This window comes from Petaurus breviceps, unplaced genomic scaffold (assembly GCF_028583685.1).
Source record: "Petaurus breviceps papuanus isolate PSGF00001 unplaced genomic scaffold, PetGlider_PUasm1.0 118, whole genome shotgun sequence".
Classification (NCBI taxonomy): domain Eukaryota; kingdom Metazoa; phylum Chordata; class Mammalia; order Diprotodontia; family Petauridae; genus Petaurus; species Petaurus breviceps.
In genome coordinates, this window is record NW_027185616.1 from 2,908,361 (window position 1) to 2,925,097 (window position 16,737).

The 16,737-nt window shown below is 37.6% G+C and overlaps 1 protein-coding gene across 48 annotated transcripts in view; it reads left to right on the forward strand.

The window, feature by feature from the left end:
- RBFOX1 (RNA binding fox-1 homolog 1) overlaps positions 1-16,386 on the forward strand; it is a 1,748,893-nt gene extending 1,732,507 nt beyond the window's left edge. For 26 of the 48 annotated variants that reach the window (XM_069085298.1, XM_069085384.1, XM_069085293.1 and 23 more), the window contains 2 exons: positions 11,441-11,516; positions 11,860-13,682. In XM_069085298.1, the coding sequence (XP_068941399.1) occupies positions 11,441-11,516; positions 11,860-12,007 (224 nt within the window). In that variant the 3' untranslated portion in view covers positions 12,008-13,682. The other 22 variants (XM_069085342.1, XM_069085337.1, XM_069085413.1 and 19 more) reach the window with 3 other exon arrangements.
- Positions 16,387-16,737: the final 351 nt, after the last annotated feature.

The window sequence follows — 16,737 nt, forward strand, 5'->3', positions numbered from 1 at the left end:
GCTTGGGTTTCGGGGCCAGGAGACATGACCTACTCTTCAGAGTTAAAGGTACCATGTAAGATATGAGATACAACGACAAACACTTAATTAAAATGTCAGATTACAATGTCTGATGGTATTTGTGGCTGAAATTCTCATAAGGAGTTGTAATGTTTGTCTTGTTTATGCCTGTCACTGACAGCAAAGTTGACCAGATGTAAAATGCCATCTATATGGCTTAAATCAAAAGATAATAGATTTAGCATGTGACCAAATATTTTCACACACACAAAAAAGAAATCATCATTTTCTTCAGCTTTCAAAGTCACATCAAACTGCATGTTTCCTGAAGGAGAGGTTATAATTTTTGATAGTTCCTCTTTTAGGAGAATACTGGAATGCCTATTTTGGTTTTTCTAGCCTTGTAAAATAAACTGGTCTTATAAGTATTCTGGGTTTACAGCATTGTACTTATGGGGACATTTATTTTCTTAGCCCATCCTGCTTTATACCGGTCACTAAATCGTCAGTGGTTCCAGGCATGCTATCCTTTTTCTCCAGAAGGATACGAATTTCAGTGGAGATCCATTTCAGGCAATGTACCGTTAACCCTGAGGAACGCCAAATAGTCAGTCTGTCTACCTACTTACCTCTATATTTATATAGGTTCTGCCTCTTTGACATCCAGGCACTCTTACAAGCCAACTGCTGCTCAAGACAGTACAAAGGGGAAAGAAGAATTCTTCCCTGCAGCTTAGAACACAGATTTCCTGCATCCAAGTCTATGTGATACTATGGGATTTGGTCAAGGCTGGCTGATGGTAGTGGAAGACGGGCCATGAGTATGGATGAGAGTTGAGAAATGAGTTTATTATTTTGGTTGGGCTACTGAGGTGAACAGCTTTGATCAAGCTAGGCCTTGGCACCCACTTATGTGCCTATAAAAAATTGTGGTTCAATGTAAATCGATTTCAGTCTCTCTTCTCTCTCTCTTTCTCTCATATACACACAACCACAATGAAAAAGGTTTTCATCTCTAGAATTCAGAGATTTGTCATGTGTGTCCATGAAGTGTCCTGAGGCACTAAAGAGGTTCAAGTATTTGGGGGTTGTTTTTGCCATCAGTAGAAAAGCTAAGCACCTTTGTAGTCGTTCCTCCTCTGAGCTGTACATTTCAAAACTAACTGTGGAGGTTGGGGGTGGCAGCAAGCAACAGCATCCTGAAAATCGCAGTGGCTAGAACATCACTTTCCTAAATTAATTGTCCAAGTTCTTTCCTTTCACATTGGCCTTGGAGCCACAGCCCCACTGAGGCACAACATCATCTTCCTTCTCCACTTGATAGTAGAGCATCCAGCCACTTCTGAGGTATGCTAAGCATTACTTCTCAACCAGGATGTGCCATGGGGCTCAGAAGAGCTCTGAGGGGAAACAGCAAATTACAGACCAGGGTGACCCAACAGTTTGTGTGCTTGACTTCATTTTGATTCACCTATAAGTATAGCTTCTGCATGTATATATGCAGTCAACTCCCAATTATTTTCATTAATGAAGTGGGCCAGTGGTGCAGATAATCTAAAACACAAGATAATCCAAAGATCATTTCTGTTGGACTTGGAAATGCATTATGCAATTTGATATGAGATTTACCTTACTAGTCATGTTTTGTTTCATTATAATGAGCCTAGTAATTCTTGAATGTACACGACTTCGTTAAGAGAAACCTAGCCTGGGATTAAAATTTCCCTGTGGGTGATCCATATATCAACTTAATTGGGAGTTGGCTGTGTATCCTAATTTTATATCTCAAGGATTGTGTGTGTGATTGTACATAGGTAAAGTTCTATCCTTCAGAGTCTCTAAGGCCCAGTTCCATTCCTTGGTGCCCAAATTACAGATGGGCTCATTCATTATTTACTGGTTGTTTGCTATGTATATAACATTATATAAGGTTCTATGGGGGGGATCCAAAAGAAGCAAATGACAGGAGTCCTACCTTCAGGAACTTTACAAACTACCTGGTGTATATATACACTTTATAAACAAGATAGTGAGCATATCAAGTAGACATATCAAATAGCATATAAGCAAAAATCAACTATGCATAACTGTAGAATGAAGACTGAGTATCATAGTGATTGTCAGTAAGGGGGAATCAGGAACGGATAGTGTGGTACAGTAGAAAAAGCACTGGTTCTGGAGTTAGAGCAGGTTCAGATACCATCTCTGATGCTTACAGTGTGGCTTTCAACAAGTCCTTAACCTTCATGGGCCTCAGTTTCCTCAATGGCAAAATGAAAGGGATGGACTAGAATCTTTGGCTCCTGAGGACTCATCTAGCTCTGAATCTAGGATCCTTAAATGTCTTGAGCTGGATGTGTTGGACAAAGGAAACTGGACACAGCTAAACAGTACCTTCTAGGCACAAGAACTATATGTGTTCAAGTCAACAACACATTGTCAGAGAATGGGAAGGAAGGTGGCCTCACAGGGACAGAAAAGCAGAGAAACGAAAGCAGAACACTATAGGCCTTTTAGTCTTGGATACATGGTAAGTCAAGGGTTTGTCCGGGCATAAAATAGCTTTAGCTATGGAGTCACAGGATTTGGACTCAAATCCTGCTTCTGATGCTACATGTGTGACTGTGGACAAGTCACTTAATATCCCCAAGCCTCAGTTTCCTCATCTGTAAAATGAAAGTGTTAGAATAGACGATCTCTGAGTTTTCTGGCTGGATCTATTATTCTATGACCATGTGAGCCATTTCCTCCTTTGTCCCTTTTGTCTACTCAGAAAAACCTGGAAACAAGGATCTCTACTCAAGTCTCCATGTTAGAGGAACCGTATTCATAAGGATTATGAATGATGATAGAATCAAACTTGCCTTAACCAAAAACTCATTTCTGCTAAGCACTTCAATGTCTATAATATAACATAATATAGAAAAAATATATATATACACGTTCACACACTAAGTTTATATGTATCTGTAAACACGCATCTCTACATGCATATACCTATCGTATAAGTCTATACAAATGGACATATCTACTCTTCAGAGATCTGGTTAGTAAGTGCTAAGCAGGCTTTTATCCTGATTGTATAAATCCATGGGGTTGGACAAGATTTGCTAAGTAATTTATGAAAATGATTGCAGCAAATACAAATTAAGAAGCCTGGCAGAAATAGAATTTCAGATTCTTCCAAGTTGATTTGGGATAACACCAAAGTGTTAATCTTGGAAATCTATCCTCATTTCTTCTTTTGTTCCACTTGGGGGTGTTTGCTGCATTTGGAAGCATTTTCTGACTATACTGGTTTTTATCCACACAATTCCACTAAGTCAGTGAACTCCATGACAAGAAAAAGTTAGAGCCTTTTACAGCTCTTAGAATAGTAAGATTTGGTCACCTCAGTGCTTATGATGTATGCAGTTCTCTACAATTAAAACTGGCCAATATCTGTTGAGAACGGGATTACTATTCATAACTAAACTTTATTCACACATTTCCTTATAATAGCCCTTACTGCTACAACAAATTGTGACATTCAGTATCTGTGAACTCTGTAATTTCTTCCTGCCTCTGGCCATTGTTATAGTAAAAGATGGTGTGATGGTGGCACCAATCGACTGATTGGTATCAGTGACCCCTCCACTGAACCAATGTTCTTCTGAAGGGAGGTTCAATTAGTCCTTCCTTCTCACCTACTGGTGGAAACATTGGCAGCCCTGTTTGTTTGCCTTTCTCAGGTGCAGTTGTAGGTCAGTCTGTGTAGCCAGTCACAGGAGTTAACCTGAGGAAACTCAATAAAGCTGAGATTTCATGATTTATTAATGGGACACTTACAACTCAAAGGTCTTCTGATAGCAGAACTGAGATACAGTAAGTGTTTGCATACATCTCGAGGGGGTGTATGCATGTGTTTTCATCTTGGGCAATCTATCATCTTAAGAGAGCTATCCAATGAGAAAGTTATTCCCTAGCTGCTGAGATCAGAGTGCTTTTCAAGGATGGGATTTGAAAGGTATTTTATATGTCTATGTGTTATAAATATCTGCTATTATTCAATGAAGCATCCTTTCAGCATGAATATATCCTTCTTAAATAACCTTTCACGGTTTGCTCGTGTGTTTGTTTTAAATCAGTCTAATGTCTACTGAGGCCACAAAGGCAAAAGTTGGTTGTTGAGACTCTGCTACCACAGAAGTGGTTTCTTTTTTTTTTTTTTTTTTTTGCAAAAAAGCCTCATACCTTCAAAAAATGTTTAAACTTCTTATTAAATTTGTGATTACTAACTAATAATGAAGTGAGGCAAATGGTATTAGACTCTGTATCACCATTTCCCTAAAATTGGATGGGCTGGAGTTCGACTCAGGGTAAAGGACTTGACAATGCTGGTCAGAGTATATAGAATAGGAGCTCTAAATTTCTCTCTTCCCTAAAACTTTCAGGGCTTGAAAGAAAGGTCAGTTCTCCTTTCTCCCTCTACCTAATCTGACTCTGAATCTTTGTTTGCAGCTACCAAAGATCTTTACTATCATTGCCTGAGACAGTCCTTATGGAATATGGCTTATTCTGAAGGCACTACTGTTCACCCAAAGACAGTTAGACCCTTAATTACGTGTCCTGAAAGAAAAGAATTACTGAGAAAAAAGTCAGTGGACTGGGCTGATTCTTCCAAACATAATCTGATTTTCATTTGAGAAGCAGCAATACGGTGGATTTAGCTCTAACCTTGTAGTCAGAAACACCAGAGTTCAGATCCTGCCTCCAGCATTGTGTGACCCCTAAGAAAAATTAATTTTACCTCTGTTTGCTCCAATTTCTTCTCCTATAAAAGCATGTGACAATAATAGCACCTATTTCACACAGATGCATTGCAAATAAAGTGAGATAATCTCTGCATAGTACTTTGCAAACTTTAAATGAGCTGAAGAAATGTGAGTTATTATTTCAAAAAGTCTCATCAGCCTAGAAGGGGTCCAGGTGGAACTGAATAAGAGGATGGAAGGTGTCTTCACCTTCCTACTCTCATCCATCCCTTCCCCCCCCCCCCCCCAGAAAGTCTTGGAGCTGACTCCTGGGCTATATGGTACAATGAGCTATTTATCCTATGAATGGGCCCTGGAATTTCCCAAGATGCCTCCTTGAGGACTCTAGTTCACCTTTGAATAGAATTCTAACTAGACAGTTATATACTACCTAAATCTGTCACTACAGCTTTGATAACTTATTTAAATAAAAATAGCTAGGTAAGTATCATTGCTACAAGGTGGGTCCTGGGACCAAGGTAAATGTGTGTATCAAAACAACTACTTCGAAAGTTTGGGATGTTCTTATAAGATCTTTCTTTGTTACATTTCTCTAAGCTCATTAAAATGGTTCTCAGGCTTCACAGAAAAGGATGACAGAGTACCTCGTCCCCACTTCAAAGTTTCCTTTTTCCCAGTATCTGGAATGTACAAATGGGAAACTTGTCTTGTGGTCAGAATGAGAGGATCCAATCTTGTTCATATGCTGCAGGGCACTTTGACATACTCTATCCATGTTAGTCAACACTTAGCTGTGTCAGAGATTCTCTAGCTACCTCATGGAGGTAAGAGCATATACGATTCCCCTTCCTGCACCCCAGGACCCTGAATCAGTGGCATTCTCAGGGGGTGAATGGAGAGCATAAAATGCCAGGTAGGTAAGTGAGTAGCTGAAAGGGATCATAAAGGAGAGACAGTATACTACATGAATTATTTTAATCCTCATCCATCTGTTCATCATTGGTCTAATACTGTTTTCCCTGTACTAATTCCCCAAAATTGAATTCTTTGGTAAGATACAGCCATTGTGGGTCGTTTCACTTATTGCTCTAAGTACTGTTGAGGAATGAGTAGCAAAGGGATTGCTGTTTTTGAAAGCCTTTTATCACCATAACACCTATTCTGCTGTACTACATTGAAATAATTTTATAAACGACATTTATTACATTTTCTTTACTATAACACAGAAAATGTCATGTGGGTGTTACAGCATTAGTGTTGGAAAACAAGAACACTAGAAAACAGAATTTCTGTGCTAATATCCAGATTTTTTACTCAATTCAGGGTTCAAACTGAATTTAGAAGATGACTTAAAAATTCCATATGATTTCAATCAGAACCTTTTTAGAATTTCCCAAGGATACAGAAATGGGGATTAAAGAACAGATATATTCCATTCCTTTAGTTACTGGTTCAGACTACCAAATGGATTCATATCCACTTGGCCAGAAGACATGCTAGTAAGGCTAACTGCTTTCTAAGCGACAATCCAGATTCCAGTAATTCAACTGTTGAGAAATAAGAAGTATAGAAACACATACTTTGTTTGAACTTGGTCTGTGTCCCTCAGATACAGCCCCTTTTCACAAAATATTTTCTGTGGACATGTTTTATTGCCCTTCCTTATAGTCTCAAAAATAATAGATGAAGGGTATATACTTAAAATACATAAATACTTAATAGACTGAACTCTCATTCTTTTTTTTTTTTTTGTCTTTTGGAGGGCAAATCAGGGTTAAGTAACTTGCTTGGGCAAGTTACACAGCTATTTTTTGTGTGTGTGTCTGAGGACAAAACCGAACTCAGGTCCTCCTGACTCCAGCGCTTTACTCACTGCACCACCTAGCCACCCCTGAACTCTTACTCTAAAACTACCTTTGTGTCCAAGCTAGAGGAGCATGTGGTAAGCCTAGACTATACCGAGGCCATTATGGTATTCCTAAAAATTGAATACCTTTTGGTATTTGGATGGGACTGAGTTACTGTGTTGTTGTAAATTCCATGTTCTGCCAACTCATGCTATAATGAAACTGCATCAAGCACAGTTTATAGATAATTCTTACTATACTAGTCGAGTAAAGCTAGGATTTGTTTTTTTTTTTGCAGTTTCAAAGAATTTAGTTTTTTTCACTTTAATATTCTGCCAGTGTATTTGCAAAAATAAGCCATTGGATTACCTTGCAAAATACTGCTGTCTATGGTATTTTGTGAAATTGGGGACTTCCTACCTGCAATACAGAGTTAACTTATTTCTGAATACCTCAAAGTGAGCTCAAGTATTACATTATTGAGAGTAAAATTAGAAATGCTAGAAAATAAATCAATAAGGACCTTTACTACTGTGGTACTTTCTCATTTCTCACTCACCTATCTTCCTCCCCCACTAGCAGCTTTAAGTTCTATAACTCAGTCCTTTGCAGTTCATGAATTTATGCTTTATATTTCCATAGTTTAAAAAAAAAAAGAAAACGATAAGATAAACTAACCTTCATTTATCCAGTATCGCTTGCTTTATGATTAGTCTAGATGAAAGACAGAAGAAACACCTTAAATCCTCCCAAAATAGAGGAAGACTCAATCAATGTTATTTTTCAGGACTTAATTTGGGAATAAAGTAGTCTCATATCACTCTTATTTAAATCTAAGTGAATTGACTACATACCTTTGGTTATCATTTAGCCTGTTGGAAGGCTATCAGGTTATTGATATGCCTGGAATATCTGCCACAAATGTAATGTTAGAGTCCAAATCTTCCCTAATAACCTTGTGTCTAAATCTTAGTGTCATACAAGGGCATGTTTAGAAATTAGCATTTAAAAAGAAGCCTTCTTGCTTTAAGTTTGAGCTGACACTGTTCCTTTTTCCTCTGTGGAAATGAAATTTATTAATCATAATAAAACCATCATATTCTGAAGGTAGAGGTCACCCTGAGGAGAAAAAGTCTATTCATTACAGGGGACTATTTCAGTCCTACTTTTTTTTTTCCTCTTAGAAGCATATGCTGCCAAATAGTGTGGACTTTTCATAATGGGCTGGGACCCCAGTATTTTGACAAGTAACAATTTACTGGCAGAGTATGTAATAGAAGAGAGGGCTTCATTTTTGTTAATCTTGTACAGTTTGCAGAATTTTTTTCTACTTTAGAAGTGGCAGGGAAGGGGGAAGTAATTAATTTACTTGAAACCAAAATTTTCAGGAATTTAAAAGTTGCATTTAATTTGTGGTCTTTTTTTCTCAGAAATTTGTTGTTAGGGTTTGTTGTGACATGAAGTCTTCTGAGATTTCTGGGTTTGACCTGAAACATTTGATGTTATGGTTTTGTATGTATAGTATGAACATGTTAATACCTTTGCAGTTGAGCAAATATATATTTTTTAAAGTTCTTATTACTATTTTTATAAGATCAGTGATCACATCTACTTTTATAAAAAAAAAATATTACTAATGTTCTATTCCCCCACAACCAAACTGTTCATAAAAACTACCTTAGACCTTGTTTCTGAAACCAGAGTTTTCATTAAGTGTTTTTTACATGTAAATATGAGGTTCAGTAAATTAAGAAGCCTATGTGTTTTGTTCCTTCTGAGAGTGACCATGCCACTTGTATTGACCCTCAGAACTTGAGGACATTCCCCTCTCCCTCCAAGGAAAAGACCTTGATGAAAAATCCCAAAGAAAGGAGAAATTGGTACAGGATTTGGATATGCTTAAATTTCATTGAGAAATGGAGGTCAGTAAAGAAACACTTCAAAATTATAGAATATTAGTATTGAAAGGAACCCCTTTATTATACAAATGAAGATACTCAGGATTTGTCTTGTACAACATTTCAAAATTAACTTGTAAGGAAAACAGGTCTATAATTAAGAATATAGGCCTCTTGACAAGTAGTATCCACCCTATCAAACTGCCTTATTATCTGATTCAAAGAATGTTCAACTATCAGTCCTAGCATTTTCTGACGAAAATAAGGATAACCCTGCTCTCTTGGCACTGAGGTTGGTAGGTATTCTGCCTAGACTATGAAATAATTTTGATCTAGGGAATATTCCTTGAAAGGATGCTGTATCATAAAAGGTTGAATTATATTCACAACTGATGACATATTAGAGATGGAGTCTTGATGACTAGATGGACGAAATAAACATTCATTAAATGCCAACTATGGGCCAAGCCCTGTGATAAGTGTTTTACAAATATTGTCTCACTGATCTTCTCAACAATCCTGGGAAATGGATTTTCATGATTTTCCTAAGGTCACACAGCTGGTAATGTTTGAGTCTAGATTTGAACTCAAATTTTCCTGATACCAGGCCCACTGTTTTATCCCCTGTGCCACCTAGCTAAACCAGGGTGAACTTTGCATTATAAGAACCTGAAACAATTCAGAGATTTTCATCTGAGGCCAGAGGATCATAGAGCTCCAAGGGACCTTAAGGACCATCTAAAGCAACCATTAATTTTACAGATGAGGAAATTAAGGATTATAGAGATTGAGTGATTTGCCCAGTCTCTCAGCTAGTATCAGAAGCAGTATTTGAACTCAGATGTTCCTGAATCTAAATCTAGCACTCTACTTTGTGAGAATCTCAGAACAGAGCTAAGCATTAGAAGTCACTGCAACTAGCTGCCCAATGAAACAATTCCATCTACAATATTCTTCAAATGGGAGGAGGCAGAATTGGGCCCACACTCACAAAGAGATAAATGAATGAATGTTATCAGTTAATGAATGAAAAAGCATTTACCAAGCACTGTGCTAAATGTAGGGGATACAAATTTTTTAAAAAGCAGACCTTACCCTCAAGGAACTTATATTCTAATTGGGGAGCACCCCCCCCAAAAAAAGAGCAGCTACAGGATGGATGAAAAGGTTCCAAAGCCCTCAGTTTATATCACTTAGTCAAATGATAGAGCAAAGGATTTGAAAGTTATAGAAATTGGGCAGATTGTAAGGCCTGCTGGTCTTCCATATTACCAGAAAGAAAAGAGTTTACAACTTCCATTTCAGTCTAGACTATGGGAGCAATCCAGTTACCTAGACGTGCTCTTAGCAGTATCAGGAGGGAGGGAGGTGAGAAATGTATCCCCAGTGGTTGTGAACATCTGTCCCCCGAGCTCTGCTTTTCTGGATGTATTTCCTAGATAGGCCAGCTCCCTAGAGAGATGGGTACAGGAAAGAGAAGAAAGGACCAGGAATCTGAGAAGGGAGTTTGGAGACCGACTGGTCTTTTGTTCATGAGTTAATAGCTTCTCCATTTCTACCATTATCAAGGTCAGTGGTTCCTCTGATGAATCTTTCTCATTCACAAAGTGCTCCTAATGGTGTCTCTTTATACTTTAATCCCCAACATCAGTTTGAAGAGAACTTGACTTCACAGAGAGTGTGTGTGAACTGACCACATTAAACTGCCTTGACAAAGAAGTTGGGCAGAGCAACAAAATCATTCAAATGTCCATTAAAGGTATACTTATTATATCCATGAGCCCTGGAAACGACAGAAACCCTTAGGTGACTGCAACTCATTGAAGAATGCTGACGGATTAGTTTTATTCTTAATAGTATAAATAACAGTGGTTTTAGGTGGATAGAACTTGGGTTCTAGAGTATCTCTTCCACTTAATAGCTTTATGACTTTGGAGAAGTCAATCTCCGAACCTCAGTTTATCTGTAAAATGTCTTAAAACCTCAGAGGGTAAATGCCAGGTTCAAATTTGATAATTCATGTAAAGTTCATCGTAAAGTTTACTGTGCAATGTAAAAGTAGGCTAGAAACTAGCTAGAAAGGATGGGTGATGTCGTGAACAGAGAGCTAGCCTAGGGGTCAAAAAAGACCTAGATTCAACGGATTAGAAGATTCTGGACAAGTGACTTAACTTCCCATATCCCCCAAATAATTCTAAATCTGCCTTACAGAGCAGGCACTGACCTACATTGGTAGAGGGAGTTTCCTCACCTAGAAGTCCCTATGCCAATGAAATCTCAAATTCAATCCCTCTATGCCTATTATTATCTACTCTTCCTTCAGTGCCCTGGCAGTAAGTCATCAGCATCAAATTTGAGGGATGACAGGTTTAAATCTAGCCTGGTCTCTCAGCTTTATTTTTCCTTTGGCAAAGAAGAAAAGATAGCCCAGGACGTCTAGACACAGTCCCAAAGCCAGAATGTTCTGGCTTTTGGCTGGGAAGAAACGGCATGTTGAGGAAGGAGTTGGGTTAATAAGTATCCATCAAAGATACCTTTAGTTTTGTTTGAACACGTTTCTTCTCTGTCCTTGGAATTCCAATGTCCAAAATGAGACTGATCCCTCTTTTTGCCCTGCTTGCACTGGCATAAAAACATGAAAAATGGGGCAGGGGGATTCCTCCTGACTCTGGGAAGGCAGACCTCTTCAAATAGCTCTAAAAAGCTGATCATTTCTCTTCCTGCCCATTCCCCTGAATCTCTGAGACATCTAGGCAAGCAGAATGGAAAATACTACCTACTTGTCAGATTGTGGAATAGAATCATGTTGGGGTTTTTTTTTCCTGGTTCCTATTCCTATTTCTATTGCCCCCTTCTTGCCCTCCCCCCCCCTTTTTGTTTGTTTTTGGTTTTTCGATAAACAATTGTTATTGATTAATCTTCAGTTGTGCTTCCCTTTCAGTTACGGACGAGTTTATGCTGCCGACCCCTACCACCACACACTTGCTCCAGCCCCCACCTACGGCGTTGGTGCCATGGTGAGTGACTGCTCCCTCCTCTTCCTCCCTTTCCCTTCCCCCAGCTGGAATCTTAGCATGGTTGACGTCTTCTCACTTTCCCTTAATTGAATTTGTCTCTTGTGCTAACGGCAGCTAAAATGCCACATTAATCCTCCCAGTAAACTTGATAAATGTCTTAATTTCTTGGCAATGTAGTGCATGTAAGTTATTATATTTCTAATTTTGCAAGTATCACCTAGCTGAGCACTTACCTTAATGGAATAATTAGTCATTTTGATAATTAAATCCATCACTAACGGAATGCAGTGTCAATGCAGAACTTTTTTTTCTTTTTTTTTTCCCTTGCTTTTCATTCACATAGCCCCAAGGTTCAAGTCCCACCACAGACTACAGAGGAGCTAAGCTGCAGACTTCCAGGCCTCTGCTGTCAGGCAGCTGAAAACCTGACTGTTCCTCCTCCCATATTACAGTTCATGTTTAAAATGATAGTCGCCCAAGAAAGAAAATAGAGAGAGGAACATAGAGTGTGTGTGTGTGTGTGTGTGTGTGTGTGTGTGTGTCCAGCTCATAAGTATAATTAGAATGAATTATATTGGTTCTGTTTATTTTTTGTCTGGTGATGAATCGGGGAGGGGTTAAATATGGGAGGTAAGGGTGGGGGTAAATCTGCCATGTACTTGTTTGAAATTCTATGCACTAAAATTCTGAGTATAGTAAGATGTGTCCATTACATGAAAGCGTATGCAATCAATTACAATGTTTTTGGCATACAGTCTTCTGCTTAGATCAAAGATTTAAATCACATCTCAGAAATACATCCTCCTAAGTTTTCAATCAAATTGCCAGTGCTTTTGCAAGAGAAAGTAATCAGTTAAGTGCCATGATATGCCCATTGTAAGTCATAATGGGAAATTGCTTTTTGTTTGGTTATAGAAATATGACCATTACTTAGAAGCAATTCAGCACAAGCTTACCTACATCAACTAATTTTTTCCCCCATATACCTGCTCAGAGTATTTTTTGAAGTCCCATTCTACCCACTTAGAAATGAAGGAAAGAAGAGATAATGTGACGAACCGCTCAAGTTGCTAAGCAATATAGATGACAGTTGACTCGGAATAACATGAATGACTTGAGTCCTATCGGAAGACCTGGAATTGGAAGGGGTCTTAGAGATAGATTATTTAAACCAGGCATTCTTCACATGGGGTTTACAGACCCCCTCAGGAATCCATGGATACATGTCAAGGGGTTGATGAAGTTGGACTGGGAAAAAAAAAAGATAAATCTTTATTTCAATAGCAGTGGTTTCCTTTTGTAATTCTCTTTACTTTATTCATGCATTTAAAAACATTATTCTGCGATGGCCTTGCCAAGCTGCTAAAGGAGTCAGAATACAGACTAGATCAAGAGTTCTCAACCTTTATTTAACTCCATCTTTTTATGAAAGCAAACTAAAGGGCAGAGACATGATGTCCTGTAGTAAGTAGCTGACCCATCATTTAAACCCAAGTCTTTTGATTCCAAATCCAGTGTTCTCTCTGTTATCCCATACTGCTGTCTCTACTTTGCTCTACCGTGATATGGAGTATAGTTATGGCTGCACCAAAAAAACAGTTTGGAGGTAGTGGTGGACAGACAAAAATTTAATTTAGTCAAACAGCCAGCTGTTTGAATTCAACCGATTATATTAATTTTCCCACCAAAAAAAAAAAGTGTCATCAAGATCTAGTCTACAATAGTAGAGACAAGTAAATAGAGACCATTTCCTCTTTAGTTTTAAGTCAGCTTCCATCTCATTAAACTCCAAGAAACTGTTCAAAATCAAAATAATTTTATTACAATTAAATGTCAGCATCTCATATCTTTCTTCTTCAAAGAGGACTATTACCTGGGGCTTGGAAGTCTCTTGGTTATACAGATTCTCCATATTTTCATAATGGGATTTCTTGAAATAAGATTTCCCTTAGACTTGGCTTTCTTAGAACAGCCCTTTTAGGGCTTATAAGTACACTAGTGTGGAGTTTGGGGATGGAGAGGGAGGAGGGAAACACTCCTGAAGCCTCCCATGCACTCTCTGCTTATTTTTCATTTTCTTTTTAAATTTATTTTAAACATTAGGCTTTTTGCTAATCCACTTGTTAAAAAAGTAAAATGTAAAAAACAATCCATCAAATTGCTTTGTTTCAGAATGCTTTTGCACCCTTGACTGATGCCAAGACTAGGAGCCATGCTGATGATGTGGGTCTCGTTCTTTCTTCATTACAGGCTAGTATATACCGAGGGGGATACAGCCGTTTTGCTCCATACTAAATGACAAAACCATAAAAACCTTCCAATGTGGGGAGAAAGGAAGCTTTCCGAGGCCCGGGTATTGCAATACATGCAGTAGTGCATCATTTTAGCAACTCTAAAAAGAGGAAAAAAATTACATTTTTTATCTTATACCTCAGATATTTTGTTCTGTGTATTTTAATATTGTGGGTCTTTAATTTCTGAAGGTTCCGTAGTTTGATTGCTGGCTGTAGAAGTTTTTGTGGTTGATCTAGAAAGCTGCTAGATATGAATAAAAACTGTTTTAGGGCCACAATCAAGAGTGCTATATCATGTAAATGAATTATATATGCTGAATATTAAGCTATTGGGATTATCACATGTTTTGTAAGAGTGTAAGTGACTACAGTAGTCATTTTTTCTGCATCTACATTTATTTTAGTTTATGAAAAGGGAGGGGTGGGAGGGAAATAGGGATAAAGGGACTGGGGGAGGGGGTTGGCTAAAAAAAAGTAATTAAATTGATGAAGTTAAAACGGGCCCCACTGCACCAACTATCATTTATCAACTGTCATAAATTATTCACTTGTTTGTTCCAAGCCAAAGGTTATGTTGTTATAGGGGGTGCTTCTAGAGACACTTGTACATACAATCTGATTAAAGCTGTCCAAGCCCGCCCTTTTAAACCATTCCACCAGGCAGTATTCAGCTATTTAACCATAACTAGTTATTTAGGCAAAAACTGCTAGTTAGGCCATTAATAAGCATTCTTTTTATATTTCTTCCAGTATAATAAATTATTGATATCATTGCTGACTTTTATATTATGGGAGGGAAAAAAAACATTAATAAAAAGGTGATAAAAGCACTGTTTCTATTTTTTTTCTTTTTTTCCAAAAAAGAAAGTAATAAAAACTTAAATTCTTTGTACCAGTAAAAAAAATGTATAAAATTTACATCTGTGCAGTGGAGTTGTTAAGTTCTAGAAACACAGCCTATGAAGCTTTAGATTTAGCCTAGTAGAACAACTGTTAGAGACAGACGTATCATTTTTATGGAATTACATGATAATCATATTCAAATTTATATAAGCATTTTACAAGTATTGCAATCATTGAGTAGAGATAATCATGGTATTTTCATCAGCTTGGTACTTTTTGAAACATGACTGTGTCGTGTAAACAATCTGCAATTTTTCAATCCGTGACAACCTGTCCCCTCCCTTCTGTACCCCACCCACCCACAACAACAACAAAATCCAAACCAACACCTTTTTAGTTAATTGTCAGGCCCCAGGACAAATTTCTTATGGGAGCAAAAAGTAGGGCCATCTTCTCCTTCTAGAGCACCATGCACGAAAGTGACCCACACCCCGGTTGCCTGGAAGCTCATCTGCTTCACCTGGGGAAGGGGCCAAGGTGGCAGATTCAAACACAGTTGAAAAACTTGCAGTTTGTCTGTGCATATGTTTGGACTCTCTTTCCATGTTGTCCTGTTTACAAGTTATCCTGAGTTGGGGTGTTTGTCACGGGTCTTCCTGTTTTTTGTATTTAAATAAATAAAGCAGGAAACTGTCTCGCTGCAGTTTTGCTGCTAATAGTTATATTCTCATGTGTACCAGTGCATGCCTCAGGGCATGCACTTTACTAAGTTATCAACTCACCGCTGTGAACCTGCCAACTTGCTATAACAACTCTGCTTTAACAAAAAACAAAAACAAAAAAAAGTGTTTGTGATCCAGCTTCCTCTTGTCATCGTATGTGCATGCAGTATGATCAGTTGGACAATAAACCATCAATAAAGTTTCACAAGATTTGAAAACAAAGTTTCTGTAGCATTGATATCTAAGACTGAAAATAAACTCTCAAAAAGAGAAAAATGTTCATGAACAAAATAAAAGGGTATATGACATTAATTTCCACTGGTTGGGGAATGATATAGAACTAATATGACATGCTCATTCCTCCACCTGTAAAACCAAATGTGGGAAAAGACAAGTGGCCTGGCTAATATTTTTGAGGAAAACAAATTTTCCAAAATGCTAAGGCATCTCAATTGGGACGATAAAATGGGGATTTTTTTTTCCTAAGTAGCTTCAAAATGAAAAAATGTGGAATTACCATCTTTTTTTTTTAATTACACACACAAAATTATAAATATGTTGGGAATAGCCAAATTTATTTGCAATTTTGATTTCCAATGATGAGATAGATGCACTTCCCCCCATGATTTAAGTAGTTTTTAAAAAATTATTTAAAAGATGTGGGTGCCATCCAATGATGCAGAATATTTTGTTTAGAAAGCTCCTACAAGACTCCAATAAGTCATTTTAAAATGTATGTCTGAGATGTAAGAAAAAAGGTTTTGTTTTTTTTTTTACAGTATATATTGGGAATGTTTTCACTTATATAAATAATTACTGATATTATGAATTATGGGAAAAAATTAATACCATGTGTGGCATATAGTGACTTCTAAACAACAAAAAAAATCTGCAAACCCAGAAAATGTGTATATCTGTCTTTAGAAATTAGTGTTTATATCACTACAGTGGTTTGTGAATAAAGAAAACTGGTTTGTAATATTAAAAATAAAAGCTTAGTCTGAAAAGGTATATGTAAGTTGGTGTTCAGAGTCATTTTGCCTTTTTACTGTTTCTTAAATATTCGCAAAGACACGTTATTGAGGTATGCTCCTGCACCTGCATTCTCTCCAAGAAGAGGGGAATACTGCATGCATATTGTTTTACTCCCTTGCCAGCAGGAGATCCATGCCCAGGATTTGAAATGACTCATTTTTTGCAGGTGTTTTCACACTCAGGCCAGTAACTTTCCTTTTAGAGAATTACCTTTCCAAAGAATTAAATGAAACCAACTCCAGCTGCTTAAGAAATTGAACTAAGCTCAGGTGTCACCAATAGGGGGAAAAAAACCCAACCTATTTTAATTTTACTTTCTTTACACTT